Source organism: Loxodonta africana, chromosome 22 (genome assembly GCF_030014295.1).
Source record: "Loxodonta africana isolate mLoxAfr1 chromosome 22, mLoxAfr1.hap2, whole genome shotgun sequence".
Taxonomy (NCBI): Eukaryota; Metazoa; Chordata; class Mammalia; order Proboscidea; family Elephantidae; genus Loxodonta; species Loxodonta africana.
Window position 1 is genome coordinate 21,664,319 of NC_087363.1, and position 26,730 is coordinate 21,691,048.

The window sequence follows — 26,730 nt, forward strand, 5'->3', positions numbered from 1 at the left end:
GAGAAATCAAAGGATGCATTGCATTGGGCAAATCTGCTGCAAATGACCTCTTTGAAGTGTTAAAAAGCAAAGACGTCACCTTGAAGACTAAGGTGCGCCTGACCCAAGCCATGGTATTTTCAGTCTCCTTATATGCACGTGAAAGATGGACAATGAACAAGGAAGATGGAAGAAGAATCAGTGCCTTTGAATTATGGTGTTGGCAGAGAATACTGAATATACAATGGAGTGCCAAAAGAACGAAGAGTTCTGTCTTGGAAGAAATACAGCTAGAATGCTCCTCAGAAACAAGGATGGCAAGACTCCGTCTCTCATACTTTCATACTTTGAACAATGTTACCAGCAGGGATCAGTCCCTGGAAAAGGACATCATGCTTAGTAAAGTAGCGGGTCAGCAAAAAAGAGGAAAACCCTCGATACAGTGGTTGCAACAATGAGCTTGAGCATAACAATGATTGTGAGGATGGCACAGGACTGGGCAGTGTTTCGTTCTGTTGTACATAGGGTTGGTATGATTTGGAACCCACTTGAAGGCACCTAACAGCAACAACCACAGGGCTTCTGTGTTCACTGAAGTTTTGAACTGCTTGAGTTGTAGCCTGGTAAACTCCAGGGAGGCTGAGCCACAGCATGACTGAGCTACGCGAAAGGATCGTTCAAAATTCCTATTTCCTAGTTCCAATCAGCCTTTAGACCACCAGAGGGAGCTGCCGACCTAAAAGAGTTTAGATTGAGCCTTGCAGGTCATTGATCTCAGTTTTCCAAAGCAAAAGGAACCAATGGTCAATGGGTATGACAAGGAAGGACTTGGTCTCATGACCACTCCTGGGAGTGGAGGAAGTGACACCAGTACAAAGGACCCCTCTCCAGATCAACTTCTCCATGAAAGCCTTCCCCTCACCTGCCCTACCAGACCTCAAACTCCAAGAGTGGACTGCTCCTCCCCTCTGTGACCCTAAGCATCAACTACTGCATCTCCCACATTCACCTGAAAATGTCAGTCTTCCTGTGTGCTGCTGTGCCACAGTGTTTTATGTTTTCTCATAGGGCCTGACACTGTGCTTGACAGACAGATGTTGGGCCCTCAGCTTTCTCCAGATGGGCCTGTACTCAGATTACATGGATGTTGTGGCCTGGAAGTGACTTTCTGCTCTTTCTAATTGCCTCTGCCCTTGTCACCATTCTCTGCTCTGGGACCCAGCTCTATTTTACCATTTTGTTTACTTTTGCCCTGAATGTCTACCCCAGAAAGGGAAGGGACTTCTTTCAGCCTTCCTCTACATGGCATTGTAGAGTCTGGCCATTGTGGTAGCTTGTCTCCAAAGACAGGGATCATCAATGCCTTCCTTCCCATAAAGCTCATGCCATTCCCTTCATCGTGAGGCAGATTCTCATTCCCCTCCCTGGAGTCTGGGTTGGCCTTAGCTACTGACTAGCCAATAGAATGTGGGAAAAGGGACATTCTGGGACTTGCAAAGCCAGGTAATAAAAGCCTTGCAGCTTCTGTCGGGGTCTCTTGGAATGCCTGCTCTGAGGAAAATCAGCTGCCATGCTCTGAGAAGCCCAAGCCACGTGGAAAGGCCATATATGTAGGTGCTAAGGTTGACAGCCCCAGCTGAGCTCCTGGTCGACAGCTCCTCAACTGCCAGCCATGTGAGTGAGCTATCTTGGATGTCCAGCTCAGTAGAGCTTTTAGATGGTTCCAGCCCCAACAGATGCATGACTGCAAGTTCATGAAACTCCAGGTGAGAATTGCCCAGTGAGCCTCGTTAACCTACAGGATAGTGAGAGATATACTAAATTGTTTTCAACCACTACGTTTTGGGGTGGTTTATTATGTAGCAACAGATAACTGGAAGGGCCATTAACCATGCCATTGGAAATAGAGGGGTTGCTACCAAACCAGGACAAAATCATTTCTCTCTGTTGTGCTTCCTGAGGCAGAAGTCACGTGGATTCTTCACTAAACACTCAACAAATGTTTGATGAGTGAATAAATCAGTAAATGGATAGCAGGAAGGGCAAAGGTGGTCACAGTTAGTCTGTGAAGTACCTGACAGCAGGGCCTGCTTGTTCCTCATCTTTGTTTCCTCCAGGGCACTGAGAACCAGGCACAGCCTAGAGAAAGCATCTAAGAAGTGTCAGGGTGGAATTTAGTTAAAATGTCCATCTTCGCTGCCCCTGTCTTTATCAGCAATCATGATTCAGAGATGTCTTCAGTAAGAATACCCAGATAAAGACTTCAACATGGCTGAGCATATCTTAGAGAGATGCTGTATCAGAAAAATGAAACAGACTGGATTACAAAATCTGTTTCTGCAGCTCTATTCAGGAGCATTTACCTGAAAACACTGCAAATGCCAACCTCCACTACATCTTCACAGCTAACTCCCCAGGAACTCCTTCCTTTTTATTCCCAAAGCCATCCCTCTCGACCTCTTTCTAACACAAATCCCTGTTCCTTCTCTATATTTGCAGCCTTCACATATTGACAAATCTTCAGCAAGTACCAATTTGCTGGTTCATTTGTCTTCTTGAACCCTTCAGTAGAAACGCCTACTCCCAAATGCTGGCTCCCCTTTCCCGAATGCCACAGTCCATGTTAGGAAGGCAGCATGGGTAATGGGATGGGCATCGGACTGCGGGCTGATGAGTGTAATGCTATGTACTCCAAATCCAGTTTAGCCACAGACTGGCTTAACCTGAGTCAATTCCGACTCACAGCGACCCTACAGGTCAGAGCAGAACTGCCCCATAGGGTTTCCAAAGAGCAGTTGGTGAATTCAAATTGCCAACCTTTTGCTTAGCAGCCCAGCTCTTAACTACTGTGCCACCAGGGCTCCACAGCCTGGCTAGGTGGCCTTAAAGTCTCTCTCACTGGACCTGTTTCCCACATGGAAATGAGGGGCTGGGCTGGATCCTTCAGGGGAGAGTCTGTGACTGTGCCTGTTGCAACCTCACCCCTCTTCCCTCGACCCTCAGCCTAGGCTTCTCCCAGGTGGCCACTCATCTCTCCACCATGCCACAGTGCCCGTTCTCTCCATCACTGCTACTCTGGGCCTTATAGGTGTGTGTGTGTTTCAGAGAAGGAGCTTTTCTTTCCTTAAGGACCCTCTGAGTCACAGTGTGTGGTATTTCTCTTTGTCTTCATAATGATGAGAAGAACAACGAGGAGACTGCTCCTCCCCCCTGAAGCCTGGATGCAATGGCCAATGCTGGCAAGCTCAAACCACTCTCTCCTGTTACCTTCCTGCAGAGCCAACCCTGGGAAGCATTAGATCTTTGTTACCAGGATTAATTTCCATTCCACTGCAAGTGTTTCTATCTGAACAGACAGAGAATCAAATTCCACTGCAGGAACTAGGATCAGAATGTGAAAAAGATGCCAGCTCTCAGAGAACAATATTTATTCAATTGAATAAGAAATCAAGCAGTAATTGGCAAAGTAAGTAGCTTTCTACAGAGTCTTCTGTCCTAATTTAGCTTTTCCCAACTGGAGAAGGTTGTTTCGGTTGTTGTTATTGTTTTAGGGTAACATTTTTCAGGGTTAATTTTAGCTTTCAAATTTACTTTTCATGCTCTGTCATCATGCTTGATTCCTCAAGACAAAAGACTCACTTTTTGTCCTAATTTTGACCTTTATTCTTGCAAACATTTCAATGGGAAAGAAGTGAAGTTTCTCCCAGGCTGTGTGTCCTCTTACTGAGGTGGAGATATGATGGCTGGTATCTAAAAAAACTGGGTTTTTTTTTCTTATCTAGGCACAGCTCCAACCGCTGCTCAGTGCAGGGTCTGAAGCCAGCCAGAGAGAGATATGGAGGCAGGTACTGTCAAGTTCCTTAGTGCCGAAAGCACAGGTGAGCATTCTTTAAGTCGTGGGTCACTCTCAAAGGTACAGCCACAGGTGAGAGGAGGGTGAGTGGGGCTCACAAGGCCCTCTCCTCTCCCCTCTGCAAGCTCTGCTCTGCCATCCTTACCTCGGGCACTGGAAGGGGCAGAGGTAATCATCTGAGATGGTGCTGAGTGAGTGGAACTCAGGCTGGAGGAAGAAGGGCTTGCCTGGGATGAGGACAGAACAGATACGTTGGTGACTGAGCCCTGGTACCTGGGGTTGGGATACACGAGCTGCAAAGGGAAAAAAGTCAGCAGGACAGAGGTATGAGTGGCCAGGACTCTAGAGCTGGCTCAGAGTCTGCTTCTTCATGCTCCGAAGTGCCCAGACCTGGTGTCTCATGCTACACCCTGGGCCCTGGTAGAGGCCAGCCTGATGGCCAGCACAAGCGGTCACCCCCCCCACCCACACAGGCCATGGCTGTTGGGTGGGCCCTGCTGATGGTGCTCATGGAGGAAGCAGGACTCAGCTGTTACAACTGCCAGACAAGAGGGCCATCTGGCAGAGGAGCTTTCCCAAGGGATTTCAGAGAGCAGCCAGGGCTGCAACTGAGTTCCCTTCTTGGGAGTAAGGCCTGGGAACGGACACTTGCGGTAGTGTGAAGGTTTGCTAGTTCCAGTAGGGAGTATTCTGCATTCAGGGACTAGAGTACTAGGCAGCACTGCCAACCGTCTGACCAGAGCAGCCAGCATAAAGGCGAGTCCTCCAGGCCTGGTACCCTGGCCCATTCTCCTTGGACAGCTTTGGTACCTGCATGTGGTGGTACAGGTCCTCGGGAGCCTCGCCCATGGTGTTGTCGCCCAGCATCACCATGTTTCCCGCTTCACTAGATGCATGTGAAGAGAGAGAGGATGATGAATGGCGTCCTGTTCCCATCAAGTTCATGGGGCTGCAAGCAAGAGAGAATAGGCGAGAGTCAGGCCTGGAGCAGAGACACCATGCTGGGTGGTGGGGGACAGTGGAAGGCAATGTGTGAAAAAGTCATTCCCAGCCTCAGACACAAATCGTTTGGAGGGTTCCTGGCCAATGCTCAGGCCCATCTGAGCCCTGGAGCAGTTCTGAGCATCACCCTGCTGCTTGGGGGCCCCTGTTCTAGGAGGGTCAATGATGGCTGGACTGGCATGGCCTCTACCTGGAGTTAAATGGTACATGGCCACTCAGTCTCACTCAAACCATCAGCAGTTTCTGAGAAGGAATGAAAGAGAGATACGCTGAACCAGGTCAAGGATCTCAGGTCTTCCTTGCTATGGGCTGTCAGTCTGAGTCAGTGCCCGTACCCGGCCCACACCATGATAGGATCTGCTCCTAGGTCAGAGGGGAAGCTATCAAAATAGCTGGCTGTGAACTATCTGCGGGCTTCCTTCCACATCTGTAGCCAAAGGCTTACCAACAGCTCTCCTCTGCCTGTCAATAGCAGGTAGCCCCTCATTCATTCATTCTTTCTCATGTAGTGAGTGGCCACTCTGTACTGACTTGCTGCTCACAATGGACAATAAACCCAAGTGAGGGGCTCCCCTCAGTGGCCTTCTCCCCTGGCCTGGCCTTTACTGAGTCCAGAGCAGCCATACTTGGATGCCTATATTACCAGATTGTCCTTTTTCTTAAAACCTTCCTCAAGACCAAAAGCCTAAAAGGACAAGGCACATTCAGAGCTGGTTCTGGCCCCCTCCCAGGCCCTGGAATCCTGAGCCTCAACCACTCGGCTCTATGCACAATGCTGACCAGGCTGGCTTGCTCACATCTGGAAGCTTCTGCAAATGTCAGTTACTCTCCCTGGATCTCCATCATGTTCCTAATCCGAACTCTTCTCTGCCTTACAAACTTCTACTTTTCTTTCAAGACTTACTCCAAATGGCCCGTTTCCACAATACCATGTGTACCCTTCTGTCACCCAGACTAGTGGCTGGCTGGATGTAGAGTGTGAGTCCTGTGGCAGGAGTTGGGTAAGTGTTTGCTGTGTGCAGTAAGAGGGCACTTGAGTGAATACACACAGCGCTATATAGGACTTCCGTACTCTGACCCTTGACAGTCAGACTTCCTCTGTGGAGGGGACCCTCCCTAGTTCTGAGGCCGTACCTGTGCCGGTGGGTCATTTTGATGCTCTCAGGGCTCATGGGACTATGGGATGCCAGAACATTTCCCCGCGGGGTGCTGGTGCCTGAGCACGCAGGACTTAGCTTGTCCAAACCTGGAAATTCCTGTTAAGAAATAAACGTCCCTTCAACAGAAAGTAAAGAATAAATATGTAATTAAAGGGCAGGAGGGAAGAACTGGCTGGTGGGAGAAAATCTAAATGGAAAAAAAAAAGAACCATATACTGTTGGCTGAACCTGAACTGCTAACTTCTTTTGGGCAATGACCCCTTCACAACTGAAACACCCTTCTAACCACACAGTGGAGCCTAGACCAGAGGCCATGGGGCCCTGAGCTGACCCATCAAGAGAAGCTGAAGTTGGTCTGAGCTCACAGGAATGCTGTCTATAGGCTCCCTCACTGCGGAATAGGTAGAACAAGAATCGGAAAGCAGGAGAAGAAGGGCTGATTGTCTCCTGTCAATCAGTGCCATCTCTTACATAAGGCTTGGGCTGGGTTTTACTGGATTGCTAAATGGCCCAGCTCTGAGTGACCTGGGTTGATTTGACTGTGGCACAGTCTATGGGGAGATAAGATGCAAAAACCTGGTGTCAGTAATTGAAAAGGAGCACAGTTCTATTTTAGCATAATTAAACTCTTATAAAGTACACAGATTTCTTGGCAGAAACTTCTGATTTCACGCCCTTCTGGGTGACAACAGGTTGGTTTATGTTCCTGTTTGCAACTCTGAGGAAAGGAAACACAACTGTCCACGTTTCCTCAAGTCCTTCACAATCCTAAGTGCACTGGGGCTGTTTCTGCATTGGTCGTTGGTCTGAAGAAGCAGCAGGTTTTCCACCCCCTTCTTTCAAAGCAGGAGGAGGGCTCAAATGTCCTTCTACAGCCAGAGAGGAGGCCTCCATGTGTGCACACTGGAGATCTCCATGTGAGTGGATGAACCTTTGTCCTAACTGTCTGCCTGGGAGGGAACCTTCGCAGCAGCCAGGTTCTAACCGGCCTGGGCCACCTACTGTGACAGGAAGCTGCAGAGAACAGGGACCAGACAAGCACTGAGCTCTCACCTAACTACCAGTAGGAGGCGCAGTGGCATGAGAGATAGTCAGATTCGGTGACATTACCCAGGTTCTTCACTAAATGGATACCCTAATTTTAAGAGGAAACCTAAGACTTTGCTGGCATGTTTCACCTTGACGTACTATGGGGGAATCGTTACAGAAGGGTGAAATGTCTCCACCTTTCAAACTACAGACAAGCTCCTCTCTGTCTTTACTTTTCAGGCTGTCCACACTTGTGGAAACTGGCCAACATCTATACTGGGGGCCTGGAGATGACTAGAACCTCTAGCATCCAACAAGGCAGGTCAGCCCAAAAGAGGTCAGGCTTCTGAGCCTGTGTGGTCCAGACTCCACAGAGTCTCTGTGGCCAGTGGCCATCCCTGAAGGAGAATTTCATGTCCAATAGCCTGGCCCAGCATGGAACAGCTCTATTCCCTTGCCTGCTTGCCATTTCTACCCACTGGTCATGGGAAATGAGGAGAGGGCTTTGTCTGGGTGCTAAGTGGCAGGAAGTAACTGGGCTTACAGCCCTTGAGGCCTGGGAGCCAGCTGGTTTAGCAGGAAGACTTCTCTAGAAAATACTTGGAGTCAGCCCTATGGCTGTAAATGGGGTGAGAGTATGTGAACAGGGGGCTCAGGACCACTTAAACCCTATTCTCAGCCAGTCTGCATTGTGTGCAAGACCCCCCCTCCCAGGGGGGAGGGCAGGAATTTGTCTTGGCATACAGGCTCTCCCTGTGTGCTTAAGTCCTTGGGCCAAATCCTGCTGTGGATGCCTCAGAGCAAGCAGGTTTTCCACCCCACCAAGTCAGGGAGATCTTCTGGGGCCTGGATCAGGCCTGGAACCTGTCTGATCCCTCAAAGAGCAACCAACATCGAAGTACTGAACACCCTAGGCCTTCTCTGATATGAGCCCGGGGTTACCAGACATGTTGGAGGAAGTTGGGTGGAAGAGGGTGGGAGGAAGAAAGGGAGTTAGAGGAGAAGGGTGAAGAGATGGGAAAGAGAAAGGAGAAGAGAGTATGAAGAGGGAGAGATGGGAAGGAAGGAGACGAGGAGAAAGACATGGGTCAGGTCATGCTTTATCTCTCTAGGCTTCTGGGATAAAAAATACCCCCAAGAGGTCCCTTTACGTGGGCTATAAATTTTAGCTCTTTTCTTCCTCATGTGCCTTGAAACATGTTCTTGTTCCTTGAATCTGACTCTTCCTCAGACAGGGAGTGAGGGACAGTTATCTGTTCCCTGGATACAGCACCCACCCTGCCTCCTGCCCCTCTGTGGCAGGGAATAGCTTCTCCTTCCCATGCCCTGCAACACTTTTCTTTGGTTTGTTGCACGGGTCTGGAGGGAGTGATGCCTGGTTGTAACACAGTGCGGGCAGGACAGGGATCAGCTTACATGGTAGAGGCTGGACCGCATCATCTGAAACTGATCAATCAGCTTCTTATGCAGAGGCCGCATTTCTGGGTGCACAAACTTCTCATGTACTGCCAGCCCGATGCCAAGGATGTGGACCTAGCAGGGTAAGAGGTTAACTCTGTTAACTGGGCAGCAGCCAGAGAACAGCAGGTATTCTACAGTGCACGGCCTTCGCCGCCTGGTCCCTGGCCTCCAGGCTGTGTAAGATGTACCTGCTCCTGCATGAGCTCCTTGAGCTGAGCGATCTTCTCGGCGTCTCCTGGGTGCTTGGTGATGTAATCTTTATCAAAGAAGGCCTGTGAGAGGAAAGGCTGAGTCAGGCAGACTTCACGGGCTACTACTTAGATGGGGCCTAGGAGACTTGAGTACGAAGGGGCTGCCTCCTGACAAGAGTACACACTAGCACACCCCTAGCCTGTTTGAACCTTCTGCAATCAGAGCTGTGCTTTTTGTGGCTGAGAAGGACTGAAGGTGGCTGAGTCATCTAAGCCTAGATGCTTGTCCCAGTCCCTCATGGGGCCTGGATGGCCCGGGTAGGGCAGACAGAGCTGGTGGCCTGGGAATGAGGGCTGGCCTCTTAGCTAGCCCACAATTCGCTTCCCACAAAGGGCTGGCAGGGCTCCAGGGTTCCCCTTAGAGGTCACTAACACCCTCCCATAATTAGATGGATTACCCAGCTGTTATAGTGTTCAGAAAACAAAAAGGAAGAAAAGACCCCCACCAGAGAGCTATGGTACAGAAATCATGAGTGGCAGGGAGACTGGGCCTTATCCAAAGCCATCCAAAGTCGGCCAAGCCACGGCGAGGAGAAGGCAAGTTGGGAAGGCTGCCTTGTGGGGAGGAGGCTGGAGTCTCAAAAAGAGGAACTTGAGAACAGCCTTCCCAGCCAGGCTCCCTGAGTAGGTTGGGTCCAGGGCTCCAGCTCACCTCCTGGTAGCGCGCAATGCCCCCATTGACGGCTGCATCGATGACACCATTCAGGCACATGCTGAGTAGGTTGATGTTGCTGTGTACCTGCTTGTGCTGATACTGGCTAATCAGGGCCCGCAGCTCCTGGTTCTTATTCTCAACCACTTGGATGGCATTCTCCAGAGGGCTCACCTCCACCTGGGGGCACACAGCACACGGTGTCAACCCAGGGATGACGACAACTGCTTATGACATTCCTGAAAGCAAAGATCTAAGGCTTCGATGCTAAATCTTCTTCCTTGTTCCTGTGGACCTGAGACTCCCTGGGCCCTTTCTACTTTTCTGACTTGTAGGCACATGGAAGTGCAGCAAACTGTGAAGAGCACCAGTTCTGAAGTCAGAGAGCTCTGGCTTCCCGAACCTCAGAACTAGTTTTCCTCATTTGTAAAATGGGAGATTAAAAATACTTGCCTTCAGGGGTGTTGTGTGGATTAAATGAGAGAAGATACACAAAGCCCCCAGCATAGCACTAGTGTGTGGGAGTCTAGGCCAGACAGGTAGCCCAAGATCTCTTTCGTTCTTCAGTCCTTAGAGAGGGGTCCCCAGAGCTCGGGCTGCGGGAGCAGCTGTGAAGCTCAGCCCTAGCCAAGATGCATCTCACCAGTTCCCTCCGCTCCACTTCGAACCATCGAGAGATGCCAGGTAAGCTGTGGGTCAGGGTCAGTGTGGTGCGCTCGATCCACAGGCTCTGCAGGGAGGGCACAGGCAGGTGCAGGCTGTTAGGTAAATTCCAGCACATCCCACCTGCCTGAGGGATGCTACAGTGATAACTTCCTGAGAATGTGGGGCTTGCCCTGGGGCTTGCTGTGGGCACAGCCTCTACTTTCCTCAATTTGCTCACCTTGAATTCATTCTCCTTGTCCTTTGGGCCTTTGTGAAAAGGCCTGTCATACCGGAATTTCCTCACATTGTTGACACGGTAGAAGCTTTTGACACGATCAGGGACCCTATCCATGTGCAGAACATCCACATAATCGGGAATGGGCGTCACTGCATAGATCTGCAAGTCTGGGCAGGAAGTGAAGGGAAAACCCAGACTTGCCAAAGAGAAGGACGCTGATTGGCTGGCCTCTGCTGACTTCACAAGGGAGAGAAGAGCACCATAGCCCTTGTTTCCTCCTGGCAGCAATAGGTGAGGCAGGGGTATCTCGAGGGCAGATCAGACCCAAGCACAGTTAGACCAAATCTCCCCATTCTATTCCCGCCAACCCCACTCCAGTAGTGAGTGTCTTGAGCACTCAGCCAAGGTGAGATGTCAACCATCAAGTGTTCTCCAGTACCCTTTTAACAAAGAAGGGGAGGAGGTCAGGAGAATGTGGATCCTAGCCCAAAGAAGTGAGAGGAGGTTGCAAAGGACTGGGCCTGCCCACTGTATTTACTGCAAAGCAACCTTTTAATAAAATACTATTTGGAGTCTTTGTGAAGACAGCAGATGGGTGTCTGCTTGTCCTCACCTCTCTGGAACAACTTTGTCACAGTCATGGCAAGTGCCATTTGGTCTCCAAGGAGACTGTGAGAGGGGGTGAGGGGCAGGCATTCAGACTCAGAAGCGCCACCAAGATCACAGGCAGTCACCATTCCCCCAGCCTTCATCCCTGGGCTCTGCCCCAGTCTACCTGACAAAGACTAGAGACAATAACAGTATACAGGAGAATGGAGCAGGGTACTGATGGGATCCCTGTGGCAAGAGCCCTGGTTTGACTCCTATTCACAATGACTGCTCCCAGCTGGCTGGACAGGCCTCTCAAAGGGCTGCGTGGGGCTAAACTGCTGGTAGCAGTCAGCCCGAGTGACGGTCTCAGCCTTGCCAGTAACTAGGCCGCCCAAGGCTAAGGGCATGCTACTGCCTCTATGAGGCATGAATGCCTTGTGAAGTGTGGGCTCTGTAATGAGGACACATTCTGGCTTAGGATTTATGGGTGGTGCCTAGCCTGTAAGGCTGACGACATGGCTGGGGGTAGCTGGCTAGGTGGGCTTCTTCTCCCAGGGCCCAGACCCCCTCCCCCACTGAATGTCAAAAGATACACTGGGCGTCGCACTGAAGGATGGCGTCATCAGGGTGGTTGGGGTGCTGCATGGCGACGGCCTGTGGGAACTCACTGAGCATCCTCTGCTGGAAGGCCTCCAGCCGCTCGTAGTCATGGCCTCGGCACACATACTCTTTGTTCTGCCACAAACACGAAAGCATGCTCTACACTTTGCCCCACAGCTCCCCATTTCCTCAGGGGAGTCAACAGTTGCTCACCCCACAGATACCCTAGGAGCTCCCTCCATACTAGGCCCTATGGCAGGCATGGGGCACAGTCCTCAGTGGCTGCCCCGCGGGAAATGATGCTGGAGAAGGGGAACTGCACTGTGTGGCAGCCACGGGGTGGGGTGCAGGCTGCAGGGAAGCTCAGAGGTGGTCGAGGCACGTCGTCTAGGAAGGGATGTAAGGTGGGGGTGGGATTTTGGGAAAAGCCATGCTTGAAAAGAGTCCTGAAAGGACAACCTGGGTTAGCTTGGTAGAGAAGAGTGGGCAAGGGCAATTCAGGTGGGTGCAGTAACAACCAGGGCGGCAATGCCAGGACAGGAAAAGGTGCAGTTGGGGAGAAGGTGTGTGTGGAGAACTGGTAGAAGGATGGCTAAAGAGGACTGTGAGGCTAACCACAGAGATACCGTGCGCCAAAGAGTGATTTCCATGAGTCCCGTGGAATAATTTTACGCAGGGGAGTGCTCAGGTGAGTGTTTTTGAAGAATCACTTTTGTCAGCTGGGAAAAACAGCCTAAATATTGCCCAGAACCAAGCAGGCATTAGGTAATTGGTTAGTGCATTAATAAGTCCCCTTGGCAACAAATTCCTTGGCAAATGTGTCAACAGAACATGCTGACATCATTCTAACTAAACATTAAAGCCTTGCTTTACTTCACATTTGGTGTGGATTAGGTCTCAGTTTTTCTCTTTGTGGAATGAAGTCATGACAAGGCATCCCCAATCTTGCTGCTCTGCCTGCCTCACAGATGGACCTGAGTGCGTGGCTAGAGGAAATCCCTCTGAAGCCTGCTGGTGACATCTGTCTGTCTGCCCAGCTGCCTCACCAGTCACTGTGACATAGTAGTGTCAGCATTGGCAGCCCCTCCTAACATGTCTTCAGAAGGGGGATAGAGAGGCTCCACAGGGCCAGCTGTATGTTTTCCAGGACAGGGCTGATCACAGCCAGGCCTCAGAGGACTTCAACCTTCTCAGGAATAGGATTTCCGCCCTCTTACTATGGGAGAACTCGGCTAAGCTGTGCCACAGTTGGGATGGGTCAGAATGGAAGGGCAAGACCAGAGGGAAGTCAAGGTTGACAGGACCAGGCTCTCCAGTGTAACAGAGCACTTGAGTCAAAGGACAGACATTTCTCAGGTCTCTGCTTGATAAGCAGCACTGGCCAAGAAGGTAATTGTGAAGAACATGCTTTTTGTGTTCACTCATATATACACAGCCCTCACTAGTGTCTGTTCATGGATCAAATGAAGAGAAATAGAAATGCCCCTAAGAAGGGAGGGCCGTATGTTTTTCTCTCCAGGCAGATTAGTAGATAATCGCATTTGTGAGGGGAGGCAGGCAGATGGTCCAGAGAAACCAAGCTGACAGAGCTAAAGTAATAGATGGCCTGCATACTCAGGGATGGTGAGGGAGTAGCCTAGCCTTCTGGGGAAGGCCCAGCAGAAGGTAGGCACACAGCACTGACCTTGAAGCTGGCTGTTGGGCTCACCTTCACCTGGACGAGGGTCCCAGCACACCACAAGAGACAGATCTGGCTGCCACTGCTTTGTACTTTGACCTTGCCATCTATAAGGCAAACAACTGCCCCTGACTGGGACTTATTCCATTTCCCACAGATGAATCCAGAAAGGCAACGAACGGAAGGTAACATGTGGTCAGACAGGGGGATCTGTATGCACAAGTCACAGCTGCCAGAGGCTGCTCCTTGTATGGAGATGAGGAGGGACAATTCCTAGTACCCTTGTTATTCCTCTTCCATTCCCGAAGCCCGATAAAACCACGTTTGAACATTCAGACTGTTACCTGTGAGCAATGCCTATCAGGTTCTACTTGTCTGAAAGCTCTGAGAGCTCTGAGACACTGATGTACCTTGATGTGAGCATGAGGAGTAAGGACTGGGCTGGACCAGGAAGGAGTGCTCCTGCTTGGAGGGGACAGAAACAGAGACCTGGCTTTGTAATATCCAAAATAATGATGTTGTTGAGTAAAAATCTAGCTTATGGTGTACAAACTGTTGGACGAGACAAGGAGAGTAAAATGACAATAAAGATAAAATGAGAAAGGAGCAAGTTACAGGGCAGAATCATTAGTCTGACGAACGACTTTCTAGAGATGCTTCTGATTTCTAATTCTCATACAATTCCTTACTCCTCTTCTGCTGCCCTTTACCTCTGTTGCTGTTTTATGATCTCTGCTGATGAGGCTGGTCAACATGTCACTTCTGAAATGCCTGGGCTGGTTGGCTACTACAGAATGAAGTAGGCCCAGTTCTCCTGACAAAGTTCCTCTACTACTTTCCATTCTGGTACTAACAACACCCCTCTGGAGTACAACTAGACCTAACTGGGGTCACAATTAGGCAGAGTGTGCTTGCTGTCCCTGTCAGCAGCACTAGTTCTCACACAAATCATTTTTCCTTTTAGCCAAGGATGATTACTGCTAGGAGAAGGGCACGATGACCTGCCTTACATTTGAAATGTGGTTAGCCTGGACTCTGTTGCTAGCAGACCAGCTTTACTGAAGGAGTCATTAAACCCAGTTGACCCTCAATGTGATAAGAAGCTTGTATTGCTCATTGGATAAAGCAATTTCTCCAAAAAGATGGGATCCCAGCATATCATAGGGGTCCCTATGAATGTTCCCAGCAGCTCCCTTAGACATGTTAACGCTGCTCATAGCTTTAATAAGAAACTGCAACTGGGAACAATCAGAACTCCTCATAGGTCTCAACTGTAGCCCTAGGGACCCTTCACACACAGTGGCATTTCGGTCATCTGAGAACAATGCCCTCTGGGCTCCAGCCTACAGGCCCAGCCTAACTCCTCCCAGAGCCTCTAAAATGTGCTGAATGAAGAAGAAAATCACTACAGTTTGGCTGATGTCAGTTCATCATGCTCAGCCATTCCTTCCACTCTGCTTACATCTCAGCCAAGCCTTCCAGGAAATAAATGGTGTAGAGAATTGGCTGTTGCCATCCTGAGTCAGAGAACTGACTTCTTAGAGGCTTTTCCTGCTTGGCAGCCCCTGCAGAGATCCAGGGGCCAAGTGGACTGGCCTCTGTTTTCTCTTAAGCCAGCAGCTCTCCACCCTGGTGGTGCAGTGTGCAGTATGACCAGGAGGAGAACCACTGTCTTAGATGACAAACCCCAACAGCCAGCCTACTGTTCAGGTCAGGGCTGTGCTGGCACCCAGTCTGGCTGAGAATAGCCATGATAGAGGATTCTAGGCACTGGTGGCAGAAACTAGAAGGTTTCTAAACATACCTGTGGGGCATTCTCAGACTCTGATCACTTCCTGCAGGAACTCAGTTGATTTGGTAAGAAGCCCTCTCCCCCCGCCATCCCTAGTAGCTACAGAATAATACAACATTAAAAAAAAGTCTAAGGTTGGCAGCCTGTTCAGTCAAATAAAGTCATCTGTTGACTGGTTAGTCCTTTGAAAAGAAATATTCAGTAGAATAAGCAAAAAGGCAGAGAGAGAGAAAGAAGGAAGCAGGGAGGGAGGGGGAGAACATGAACAAACACAGGATATAAATGAATTTTGTGTAAAATATGATGTAAGTTTTCATGGCTGTCTGAATGGACTCACCCGAAGGAAGAAGGGAAATTTCCTGCCATAGAAGCCGACACGAAAGAACTCAGGCTCCAGGCGCTGCTGCTCCATGATGTTGTCATAGTAGCTGGCTTCCATTTTCTGTGAATGAGAAAGGCAGTTGCCTTTAGGCTGGCTTGACTATTGTTGGCATCCAAAGCAAGTTCTCCTACTCCCAAGCGGTCACTGTCTTCTGGAAAGGGATCATGGTAACTAGATAAGAAGGAAGTGAGCTCCTAGCCATGATCAGCCTTTGTTCGGGAAGCCGCATCATGGAAGAGGAAGCCCGCCTTCTCCATCACCATCTGACAGTGGGATTGGGAAAAACTGCCTGCTGTAACTGAGTCCAGCTGCTTGACTATCCTTCCCAGTGGGTGGACCAACCCCTGTTCCTGGGGCCACATGTTTACATGGACTTTTTCTGCCCAGGGATTCCTGGGTTTGACTGACACTCACTACATGGGTTGACTCCTGGCTAGTATTGTTTGTAGCTGGCTAACAGCAATTCTCAGCTCCAGTGTGCATCAGTCCAACTGCATCTGCTCTTGCTCATCAACATATGACTAAAGATACTAACGGCCTGAGTGAGGAGGGCTCCTTTGCCAGCATCACCGGTACTGGTCCCAGTTTTTAGCTTTGAGAATAAACTAATATCCATGATGCCTGGTGTTATCAGGGTAGGTAAGTTTTTCAGTCTTGACTGACTTAGCTTCTGGTTCAGAAAAACTCTCTGAAACTTTGGGAAGTTTCTACTGCATTCAATCAAGCCAGCCTGCCAGGAAGCAGCAGTCTCCAAAGACTGGTCAAGAAGCTACTTCTAGAGGTCCATACCTGTCATCTAGGTACAAATTCAAATCACTGATCAGGGAACAGAGGACAGTTAGCCACATAGACGAGGGTGCAGGGGGAGGGTCAGCTGAGGCTGCTGAGCTCTCGGCCAATGAATTCAGCAGCTGTTATGATTTTGAATATCGCACCAGCAACCAGAAATAAATTTGGTGGAGACCTTCAAAGTCTAGGGGACATTTGGCTTATCTTTTGAATATTTTGCTTCAATGAAGCAAGGAAAAGGTGCTTTAAAGTAACCACAAGCCAAAGCAGGGAAAGCTCTAATAGTTTTTTTAGTGAAGTGTCCCTGAACAAAGCCATGTAAGAAAAAGCTTCTTCATGATGTTGAGCTTCATGATGTCACCTCTTTCTTGAACACACCTCCCTCCCATCCTATCCTGCCTATGCTGGCTCTCCCTTCCCTGGGCACCAGCAACTCTTGGAGTCTAGATTATATAACTCTTTGGCAGGCGTGTGTTTTGGTTCCTTAGCCAGACCATAAGTGCCTTGAGGGCAGGAACCTTAGTCTCTGCTTCTGCTGTACAACCCACAGCACTAAACCAAAGGCTGGGCCTATCGTGAATGCTCATTCAGAAACTGATGCCAGGAAGGCCTGGCACCTTGCAGCAGGGCTGGGGTGGGGGAAGGGGCAAGGCTCACCCGGATCCAGCTGAGGCTCTGATAATCGTAGAGGCTCTCGTACTGACATGCCAGCTCCCTGCACAGTGGAATCCCAAACTCCCAGCTCTGTGTCATAAACAGGAACAAGGCTTCAGCACCTCAGGCATCCTCAGAATGGCACAAGCCCACATCAAACACAGGAGAGGACATAATAAAAGGCCTCCTGCTAGCTCCAACTCACATCACAAAGAACAAATGCTCAAAATCAATTTGTGGAGTATGACATCCAGAACTATGGTCGTCTAACTGAAGGCACATCTTTTAGGGCTCTGTTCAAAAGTCTCCACCTCTAAGAGCCCTCCCTGACCACCTCTCTGCCCCACTGCTCTGAACTTGTCTTATCTAAAAAAAAAAATTTTTTTTGTTGTCTCAGTCTCAAGGAGATAATCAACTACATGAGGGCAGGAACCCTGTTCATTTTATTTACTTTATCCTCAAAGCCTAGAGCAGTACCAGGCATGTAACAAGTACTCAATAAAGATTTATTTAAATCTTTATTAATTTAATGAGTTAATAAAGGAGATGCTGACCTCTAAGCTAAGACCACCTGATTTCAAAAACAGGTCTGGAGACCAAGCAGGAAGTGACTACTCAAGGACTTGGTAGCAGGCCTGGCAAATGTCCTTTTTGGAAAGATTCAAACCTTAAACTAGGCTTCAGAAGATCTTTGCCTAGTTAGATCCCAGGCTGCTTCTGTGGTGTGGTGTCTGTTATGGCAACAGGCCCAGCCTAGGGCTTTCTGGGGAGAGTTGCAGTAGCCTTCATTAAGGGACAGTATGGCCCATTTCCTTCTTCTCTTAACTTAGTGCCTTTTCTCTTGGTTAGATTTGGAAGCATCAGTTTACTTGATATTGTCCCTCCAGCTTTTAAATAATAATTATTACTATTATTATAGGGAATCTCAATTATATAGAAAAATAGAGAGAACAGAAGAATGACCCATCACCCAGCCTCAACAATGACCAATTCATGGCCAATCCTGCTTGTATCATTCATACCCTACCCACTGGCTGGCCTCACAGTTTTTGAAGCAAATCTCAGATATAATTTCCCCCATAAATTTTTCCACGTGAATCTTTAAAAGGACTATAATTTTAAAAATACTGTTTGAGATAGCATCAGGGAAAAGGACAACATTGTTTCATTTGTGACTGTTTTTTCTCAAAAAGAGCATATTATTTCCATCCTCTGAAGAAATTAGTGCCATATGGATTGAAACTGCAGGACCAATTAAAAAGATTGAAACAAACCAAGGAAAATTTTAAATATGTAGACCCTGATTCCCTGGCCCAACACAATGCCCCTGCCTCAGTCAGCTGGAAAGGATCTTGCCTCCCCGCATTGTCACCTTTCAAGGAAGCACACATCAGTCCCCTCTCCTGCTCCTAGTGCTGCTTGGGCAGGTTTCAGCTTAAGAACCCATAACAGGGTCTGCCTGGCAGGCAGTCTGCGGGGGCTGGCTAAGCAGCTGAGCTCTGTGCAACTTCCGGCCAGCCTGCCAAGAGCTGCCCCATGGGGGACTGTTCATTTAGGTTATGAGGGCCCCATGTGCAGCGAAAAGCACTCCGCCTGCCAACAGCAACTCCCAGTATAAACGTGTCTTCTCTCCCATTGGGATCAATGCTTATGTCTTGCTGGCATCACTGCCCTAACTTGCAAGGCCTTCCCAAATTATCTTTAGAGTGAGCCAGGACCAAGAGTTTTAAGACACTCTGCCTGCCTTGAGGGGTTGTGCTGGAACACTGGTGGGACTGGGGCTTTGAGAGCTGCCTCTGCACACAGGTGAAGAATGTGCTGCAGATACAATGCATCCCCATCTGTAGCTTCTCCTTCTTTCAAGCAGGAGGCAGAGCCAGCTCTCACACTCCTTACCAGTGTCTGAAATCCCACAACTCCTATCAGCTCTGGCAGATGAAGGCTTTGACATCTTTGTCACACGCTCTCTACCCTCCCTCCCCCATAGGGATGGTACAAAAGTTGCACTGACTTAGGGATCACTCTAATCGGAAGGCAAAGATTTGGGACTCTAGTTTGCAGTCTTTGTACCTCTGCATGTTTACAGCATATTGGAAGCAACAGACTTAGCATTCCTTCAAAGGAATGTGGGCCACAGAAAACTCAGGCAGGGAGCCCAAGCCCACCCCCACAGAGAAGGCTGGTCTAGCACTTAGGGTCTGTATTCCGGGTGAACACAGGCCTCTGTTCCACCTTCCCTCTAGTCTGCCATGCGAAGAAAGACCACCTTCCATCCGTGCTCCTCTCCCTCCTTCTCTCAACTCTTACTGGGCCACCCCCCGTTTTTCTGGAGTTTCTCTTCCTCCTTGTCTGGCCTGGGATAGTTGACCCTCTGTCGACCGAAGCCCAGCCCACCTCAGAGCAGGTTCCTAGATTAACCACTGGAGAGAGAAGAAAATGGCCTAGTTGAACTTCCAACCAATCCTTTTGTGTATCCCGGTAATGAACATGGAACCAAAGTTGACTGAGTCATCAATCTGTTTAAGGCAGACAACACAGATTTTGGGGAGTGTGTGAAGGAAAAGCCAGGAGTCTGGCTTCTGGAGCAGGTTGTGCTAGCAGTGTTGAGAGCTAGAACACCTTTACCTGTCCTTCCCCTAAATCTTCTCCTTTCTGCCTTCCTCCTGCTGCCAAAGTAGCTTTTCTCTTGACATCAAGTATTCCTGCCCTACAGGAGCACTTTTCTTCAGCAACCAGATTTTGCCTTCCTGGAGCCATTAGAAAACCCTGAATCCTTTCAAGAACTGGTTAGTCTTACCCACTGGTTCCACTGGGTGCTGAGGCATGGGAACAGATTTGAACCTTCTGTATGAGCCCAAGAGAGTAAAAAAAGAGTACATCTGATAAATGCCCCTGTGAGGATGAGCTCATATGAAGTGGCTCAGCGAGTGGTCTGTACTCAGCACAGAACACGCTCCCCTCAGCAATTAGAGCAAAGGCAGGGTTGCTAGAAGGAGTGGGAAGATTCCAAAAAGGTGGCCTATGGGGCTTCCCAGTCCTTCTCCCCTTCCTGCCCACTACAACACTCAAGGAGGCTCTGTGTTTCACTTCCTAGTCTATAAAATGGAAACTATCAAAGTTTAAATCTGCTTTTGTAAGCACTACCATAGTGTGGGATGAGGAGAGGGCCATTAACACTCACAGGTCCCATTGGCAGGCTCAATCATTCTGTATTTGTGCCCATGGACAGAAAAGAGGAAAATGAGTACATTACAATCACTCATGCACCCTCACATTAGGCTTATGTCCTTCCCTCTGAGCTGGGATGGCCTGCTGGGCATGTGTGTGAGTGGCAGCTCTGGGATGGGCTATGTGCCAGGAAGACTGGCTTACAAGTATGCTGGCAGAAGGCCCTAGATTAGGCCCTGGTCCAGTAAGGGGAGGAGGATTTGGGCTGTGTTGGGGATACATCATGTGTGGCTGCTGAGAGCTAAGCATTGGGCCTCTCTTCTGGCCTAAGTTACAAGAGAGCTCCAGCAGTTTGGGAAGGTTCTTGGTTACCAGTGGCATTCCCTGCATGAGTGAATGTTAAGTTTTCCACGTGGGTGTTTTTGACAAACACAGAAGCCTCCTGTGTTATGTAAAACTGAAGATGGTTTCCTGATTTATGGGCACAAGTCATTAATGATTAAATCTTCCTTTTTTAAGATGAAAAAACTCACTTTGTAAAACCAGTTTCCATCCATTTGAGTCCAGGGCTCAGTTATTACAGTTCCCTGAATGACCCTACTTCAGCTTTTTCAAATCTGTTCAAAAGCTGGATGATGAGAGAATGGTGTCACCAAGTTATACAAGCCCCAGCCTTTCCAGTGCATGGGCCACACCCAGTTCTAGATGGTCAGAGGCCCCCGGAGGAGCACTCCCAGAGATGAGAATGAAGCCGCTGGGGAGCTCCAAGGAAGCCTGCACCAATGCTGACAATACCTGCCAGTCCCACAGAGGGGCTGCTGATGGAGAGTAATTCCAATGACAGAAGCCCAGGCTGTTTGGAGAGGAAGGGAAACCCAGGACAAGAGCACATACCAGTGAGAGGCAGTAGAAGCCTCCTTGTGCCTACGGCTAAAATTCACTAATTTTAACAGCTCGCATCTTCTATGGCAGCTTAGAAAGCACATCATCTTTAATTCTTTAATTCTAATAAATACAAACAGGGCCCCAGAAGCCCCTTCTGTAAGAGTATTAGCATTTATAGATGGGCAAAGCTGGTATGTGGGGCTGCTTCTCTCACCCCTGATCTAGAACCAGCTTCCAAGCCACAGAATTATGCTGCTGCTTCTTTTCTCTCCAGAGAAAATCATTCTGCCTCCGAAACCGATGCTCATACATGTGGTACCTACCCACTCACTGCCCCCCACGCCCTCTCTACAGCTGCTGTCATCCCTATAGTGTCAAGATGCCATGTGTCATGGCAAAAGCTGAGGGACACGCCTAATGACACCTACCTTGCCTTTGTTGAAGTAGTGGATGATCTTCCGGCACAGTCCCTCTTTCCGCTGCCACTCTGTCTGAGATGGGTAGTGGAGGAATTCTCGTAGCGGCCGGTCCTCCCACTGTAGCAGCTCACAGTAGAGGAGCAGGGTGAATGCAGCCTCTGTGGGGACAGGCAGTGTGGAGGCCCAAGGGCTCCCCCTCAGGGGCCCAGGAACAGCCTAGTGCCAGAAGACAGGGCTGAGCAGTATGCCAGGGAAAGATGTGTGCAGCCCAGATCAAGGACACTGGATACCAAAGTTGAGTGAGGGGAGACGCACAGAGAGACGGTGGGGCTGCCCAGCCAGCAATAACCCTTGTCCACAGGACAAAGGAGCCAAAGATCCAGGTAGACACCTCCCCCCACCCCTGTGGTCTGGTTAACTGTTATGGGCTCCAGATAAATAACAGCCCACCTACCAGGGCATCTACACGATCACTTCTACAAGGGTGCACAGGTTGCCTTGCCTTCAGAAACACTCTCCCATGAGAGACAGCTCTAGGGTTCCGTTTTCCTCATCTCTATCAATACTAAGAAGCACTAGAGCGGTATGAATCGTGGCAACTGCCTGATGGGCCTGAAGGAAACTAAGTTGATGTTGGACCCAGAGTGGAAGCCTGGCAACGCCTTACTCTATGTGTGGAACAATTAGAGCGGGTTACACAAAAAAAAACAACAGCTAAATGCAGTGGCTCTCTAAATTCCAAGAGATGAGTCACACGAATTACAGCAGCTGCCCAGGGTCCTCATTACACAGTCTGTTCTTTCCTGTTCTACTTGCTCATTTTTAGTAGGCATCTCCTACTGGCAAATTAATTAGTTCTAGCTTCTGCCTGGCCTTCAAGATCCTACTCAAACCTGCTCTCTGTGACTATGAAGAGTCTAATTTCTAATTATTTCGTGACCCACTTCCAGTTTTAGCCAGGCCTACTTGCTTGTGGCCACTTTCCAGGCTCCCCGTTCTGGCCTCTCTGCCTGTGCCCTCACCACTGGATCCTCCTGCCCAGTGAGGCACACGCCTCCTCACCAGATCCAGGAAGCCCTTTCTCTCTGCGGACAAGCTCCTGTGGCCTTCAGGGCCTCCCTTGGGAACGTAGGGCATCACGTGAAATCTTTTTTCCCCTACCTGTATTCTTTTCAGATGTCATTCCCAGGGCCACCAGAGACGAGGTTCAGCACCTGCTCTCTGTCCAAATCTCTGACCCAGCCTCTCAGTCATAGCCCATTCTTCCAGGAGTTTAGCAAATGCCTTTACTGATATATGGAATTTATCAAAGTCTCGCTCTTTTCTGCTCTCTCAGAGGGTTGCTGAGATTATGGGTAGAAGTAGGGAATTGCAGACTCAGTCCAGTCATGTTAGATTTAATTCTTGCCAAGCTGTGCTATCAGAAAGAGTGGCATCTGTGCCAAAGACTCTCTAAGATCTGGAGATAAGGAAGGAGATTCTTTGTTTCTATAAGCCCATCTAATTGGAGTAATGTTTGAGGACAAAGATAGCCTGATTCCTGGTCTATCACAAATTATATCACAAATCAAGGGCTAAAAAACAGTGGCTGGTCACCACAGGGAGAAGGTAGGTTTTTTTTTTTTTTAATTTTTATTGTGCTTTTAAGTGAAAGTTTACAAATCAAGTCGGGCTCTTACATAAAAATTTATAAACACCTTGCTATATACTTCCTAATTGTTCTCCCCCTAATAAGACAGCACAATCTTTCCCTCCACTCTCTCTTTTCATGTCCATTCAGCCAGCTTCTGACCCTCTCTACCCTTTCATCTCCCCTCCAGACAGGAGATGCCAACATAGTCTCATGTGTCTACTTGAGCCAAGAAGGTCATTCTTTATCAGTATCATCGTCTATCCCATAGTCCAGTCCAATCTCTGTCTGAAGAGTTAGCTTTAGGAATGGTTCCTGTCTTGGGCTAACAGAAGGTCTGGGGACCATGACCTCCAGGGTCATTCTAGTCTCAGTTAGACCATTAAGTCTGGTCTTTTTATGAGAATTTGGGGTCTGCATCTCACTGCTCCCCTGATCCCTCAGGGGTTCTTTGTTGTGTTCCCTGTCATGGCAGTCATTGGTTGTAGCCGGGCCCTATCTAGTTCTTCTGGTCTCAGGCTGATGTAGTCTCTGCTTTATGTGGCCCTTTCTGTCTCTTGGGCTCATAATTACCTTGTGTCTTTGGTGTTTTTCACCCTCCTTTGCTCCAGGTGGGTTGAGACTAATTGATGCATCTTAGATGGCTGCTTGCTAGTGTTTAAGATCCCAGACACCATTCTCCAAAGTGGGATGCAGAATGTTTTCTTAATAGATTTTATTATGCCAATTGACTTAAATGTCCCCTGAAACCATGGTCCCCAAACCCCTGCCCCTGCCACACTGGCCTTCGAAGTGTTCAGTTTATTCAGGAAACTTCTTTGTTTTTGCTTAAATCCAGTTGTGCTGACCTTGTCTGTATTGTCTGTTGTCTTTCCTTCACCTAAAGTAGGTCTTATCTACTATCTAATTAGTGAAAACTCCTCTCCCTCCCTCCCTCCCCTCCTCATAACCATCAAAGAGTATTCTTGAGAAGGTAGGAATTTTTGATGCACTATAGTACAAGGTGATCAGGCAGGACACACATGCATGTACACACACCCCTGAATCAGAGTGGCTCTCAGTAAACAGAGCATGACAAGCACTTTGGAATGCTTTTAAATTTGTTCTAGTTAGAGAAAGGCCTTAGTAATAGATGACATAGTAACTACAATTAAACGGTACCCATCTCCTGTCAAAACCCCCAATGAACACTCTCCATTGGGAGCTCAGTCTGAGGCTGCTGTGCAGTTGCCAGGGAATAGCCTAGGCGGCAAGGTAAGTCTGCCAGGGAGTTCCGGAAGCTCTAGAGTCAGGGATAATCCTGTATTACAGCATCACTTAGTTCAGGCTTTAAAGGTCCTAGGAAAGGCTCTGTTCCTGAGAAGTGACTGTGAGCTCAGGATGTCCTGAACCTCAGAGGGGTGGATGGGAGGGAAGGAGAGTAGAATAGCCTCAGGCAGCAGAGGACAAGTGAAAGTTCTGCCTGCTTTCTGTCCACATGCCACAAAGGAGTTGAGGAAAAGGAACGAGGTGACGGGGGCAGCAGGGGCTCCAGCACTCTACTGGGATGTTGCAGGCATCACTCAGAGCCTTTCTCTGCCTGCTGTACATACCCCTCCAGTCTGCCCTCAGGGGCAGGGGTGCCCCCCCTCCACTCACCTGTGTAGTTTTCAGCCTGCAAGTGCATGTCACAAAGCTTATGGATATAGCGGATATACATCTCTTCTTTGTTAATCTCAGATTTGTAAAAGTTCTGCAAGGGAGAGAAGGAAAAATATAAATATGAGACAGGCTGCCACCTTTAGAGGTCACTTACTTGAGCTCTGGGCAACTGGCCAAATCCCTGGGTGTGCCTGGCAGGAGATGGAGGCCAGAAAGAGAAGACAGTGCCAGAAAGAGAAATGACCAGTCAAAAGAAATACGTGCTGGGTTGGAATCACTGGCAGATCCGTGGGAGCTCTGAGTGGTGGGAAAGACGAAGGGCACCAGGTATACCAGGGATCAGGGCAGATGGGAACTAAAAGACATCAAGGTCAGTGGGACCTTGCCAAGAGGCCAGGCTAGAGCTCTGCTCAAAGAGAAGCTCATTTTATTCCTTTCCCAAGGGGAAATGTGTCTGATGAGGTGCAGGCCTCCAAGGTATCTGTAACAGAGCTGATGTCCTGGCTCAAACCCTTAGGCAGTTGCAGGCATGTACTGATGAAAGGCCAAGCCAATCACAGTGCAGGACAGAAACCAGCCCACTGGGTAGATGGAAGAGCCCATGTCCTCTCACCATCAGGTTAACTGTGCAGCCGATCTTCTTATTCTCTGTTTCCTCTCCTTTCATGCAGTCCCTGGAAGGGAGAGCACAGAATGAGGATCCCATGATGTGAAGAGGTACCCCTGGGACAACAGAGCTGCAGTATCACTAGGGTGCTAGAATAACTGCACCCTAGGCAAGGATGCCCACCAACGGGAACTAGCTTCAAGATCCTGTGATCACAAAACCCCACAGAATGGCCCACATGCTCACACCCTACTTGGCATTTCTCCTCTGGAGCCTCCTCTCACCAGTCGCAGTGAGTCTGGAGCTTCCTTCTGATTCTGGGGCAGCTTTAGCAAGGGCTGAGCTGCACTCATGTCGAGAAGGGTCTGAGCATGGGAGGGGTCAGAAATGGCCTGTGAGACACAGGACAATGGCAACACCGAGAACTGATCCTTCCCAAGGAAGAGAAGGGGGCTGGTCAAAGCCAAACTCCTCTGGGAGGGAGCAGAAGCCTGACACAAGGAGATGAAGGAGAATGAGAACCACGTGTGAACTGAGCAAGAAGCCTCCTATACACACAACTAGCCAGAATCCCAACTGCCTTCTGTCTCTCCTTTCATGGCACCCCACATTGCTCTGGAGAAGATACAGTTCCTTGTGAAACAGTCTGTTAGCAGCTCAGGAAAAAAGCTACAGTAGGGAGTTTTCACCCTGCGAGGGTCAGAGTGGAGAGAATGTCTCTGGCTTTGCTTTACAGACAGTCAAAGGGCCCAGTGAAGAGTGGCAGAGCTGGGAGTCAGGAGCCCTAGGCCAAGTCTCCTAGCCTCTGGATGGTCATTTGACAAACCCAGCTCCCCCCACCTTCCCAGCTGCACCCCAGCACACAGAGGGGGACTCTGAGGTGACTTACTAGAAGTGGGATACTGAAAACCCACACCACTCTCACGGCACTCTGCAAAGCCAGGTGTCCTTCCTATGATGGTCTACTGTCAGAGTTGGCAGCTCTGTGGGTTTGGAACCAAAGCCCTCCTTTCTGGGGTTTACCACACCAGCACATTTACCCCACAAGGAATTTGAGCCCTTTGCAGACAGACGTCCTGAACATGCCTCTGCAGAACCTGTCTTTTAGTATTAGGAGAGTCAGGAAATTGCTGTAATTTTTTAAAGCGTAAACCTAGGGGCCACATGGCCAATTAGTTCTAAGCAACTCACAGGGTAGTAGGAGGCCTCTGTCCCTCCAATAAGCGACTCCAGGGAGGGCAGCGAGGTCTTATCTACCCATGTTGGCATGCAGTGGTTTGTATTTTCTAGAAAGCATCTAAAATGTTCACCAGGCATCACCTTCTGTTTGACCATAACCAGAACTTCACAACCCAATCAATTAAGCAGAAAAGCACTGGCTTTGACACTTTTTTTTCAGGGGCATTCCTACACACCTTTGTTCCACAAATGCCTCTCCCACGCACTGCTAACAGCAGACTCCACAAACACCTCTCCCATGAGCTGCTAACAGCCAACTCACTTCTCTGCGAAATTTTTACATCAGTTTTGAGTGGCTACTCAACAGAGAAGATGCTCCTTACAGCCTCTCACTGGGCACGGTCATTGTTCTCCTTTTTGCTCCTTCTTTGGAACATTGGCAGGG

The 26,730-nt window shown here is 49.1% G+C and overlaps 1 protein-coding gene across 1 annotated transcript in view; it reads right to left on the bottom strand.

The window, feature by feature from the left end:
- Positions 1 to 26,730, bottom strand: part of DOCK3 (dedicator of cytokinesis 3) — a 572,157-nt gene that overhangs the window by 12,540 nt on the left and 532,887 nt on the right. Inside the window, exons 36-49 of the mRNA XM_064274461.1 lie at positions 25,113 to 25,173; positions 24,497 to 24,590; positions 21,238 to 21,386; positions 16,760 to 16,846; positions 15,269 to 15,373; positions 11,455 to 11,596; positions 10,271 to 10,437; positions 10,031 to 10,117; positions 9,388 to 9,567; positions 8,673 to 8,756; positions 8,440 to 8,556; positions 5,969 to 6,090; positions 4,643 to 4,781; positions 3,978 to 4,125 (exon numbers count right to left, since the gene is read on the bottom strand). Of these exons, the coding sequence (XP_064130531.1) occupies positions 3,978 to 4,125; positions 4,643 to 4,781; positions 5,969 to 6,090; positions 8,440 to 8,556; positions 8,673 to 8,756; positions 9,388 to 9,567; positions 10,031 to 10,117; positions 10,271 to 10,437; positions 11,455 to 11,596; positions 15,269 to 15,373; positions 16,760 to 16,846; positions 21,238 to 21,386; positions 24,497 to 24,590; positions 25,113 to 25,173 (1,682 nt within the window). The remainder of the gene's footprint in view (positions 1 to 3,977; positions 4,126 to 4,642; positions 4,782 to 5,968; positions 6,091 to 8,439; positions 8,557 to 8,672; positions 8,757 to 9,387; positions 9,568 to 10,030; positions 10,118 to 10,270; positions 10,438 to 11,454; positions 11,597 to 15,268; positions 15,374 to 16,759; positions 16,847 to 21,237; positions 21,387 to 24,496; positions 24,591 to 25,112; positions 25,174 to 26,730) is intronic.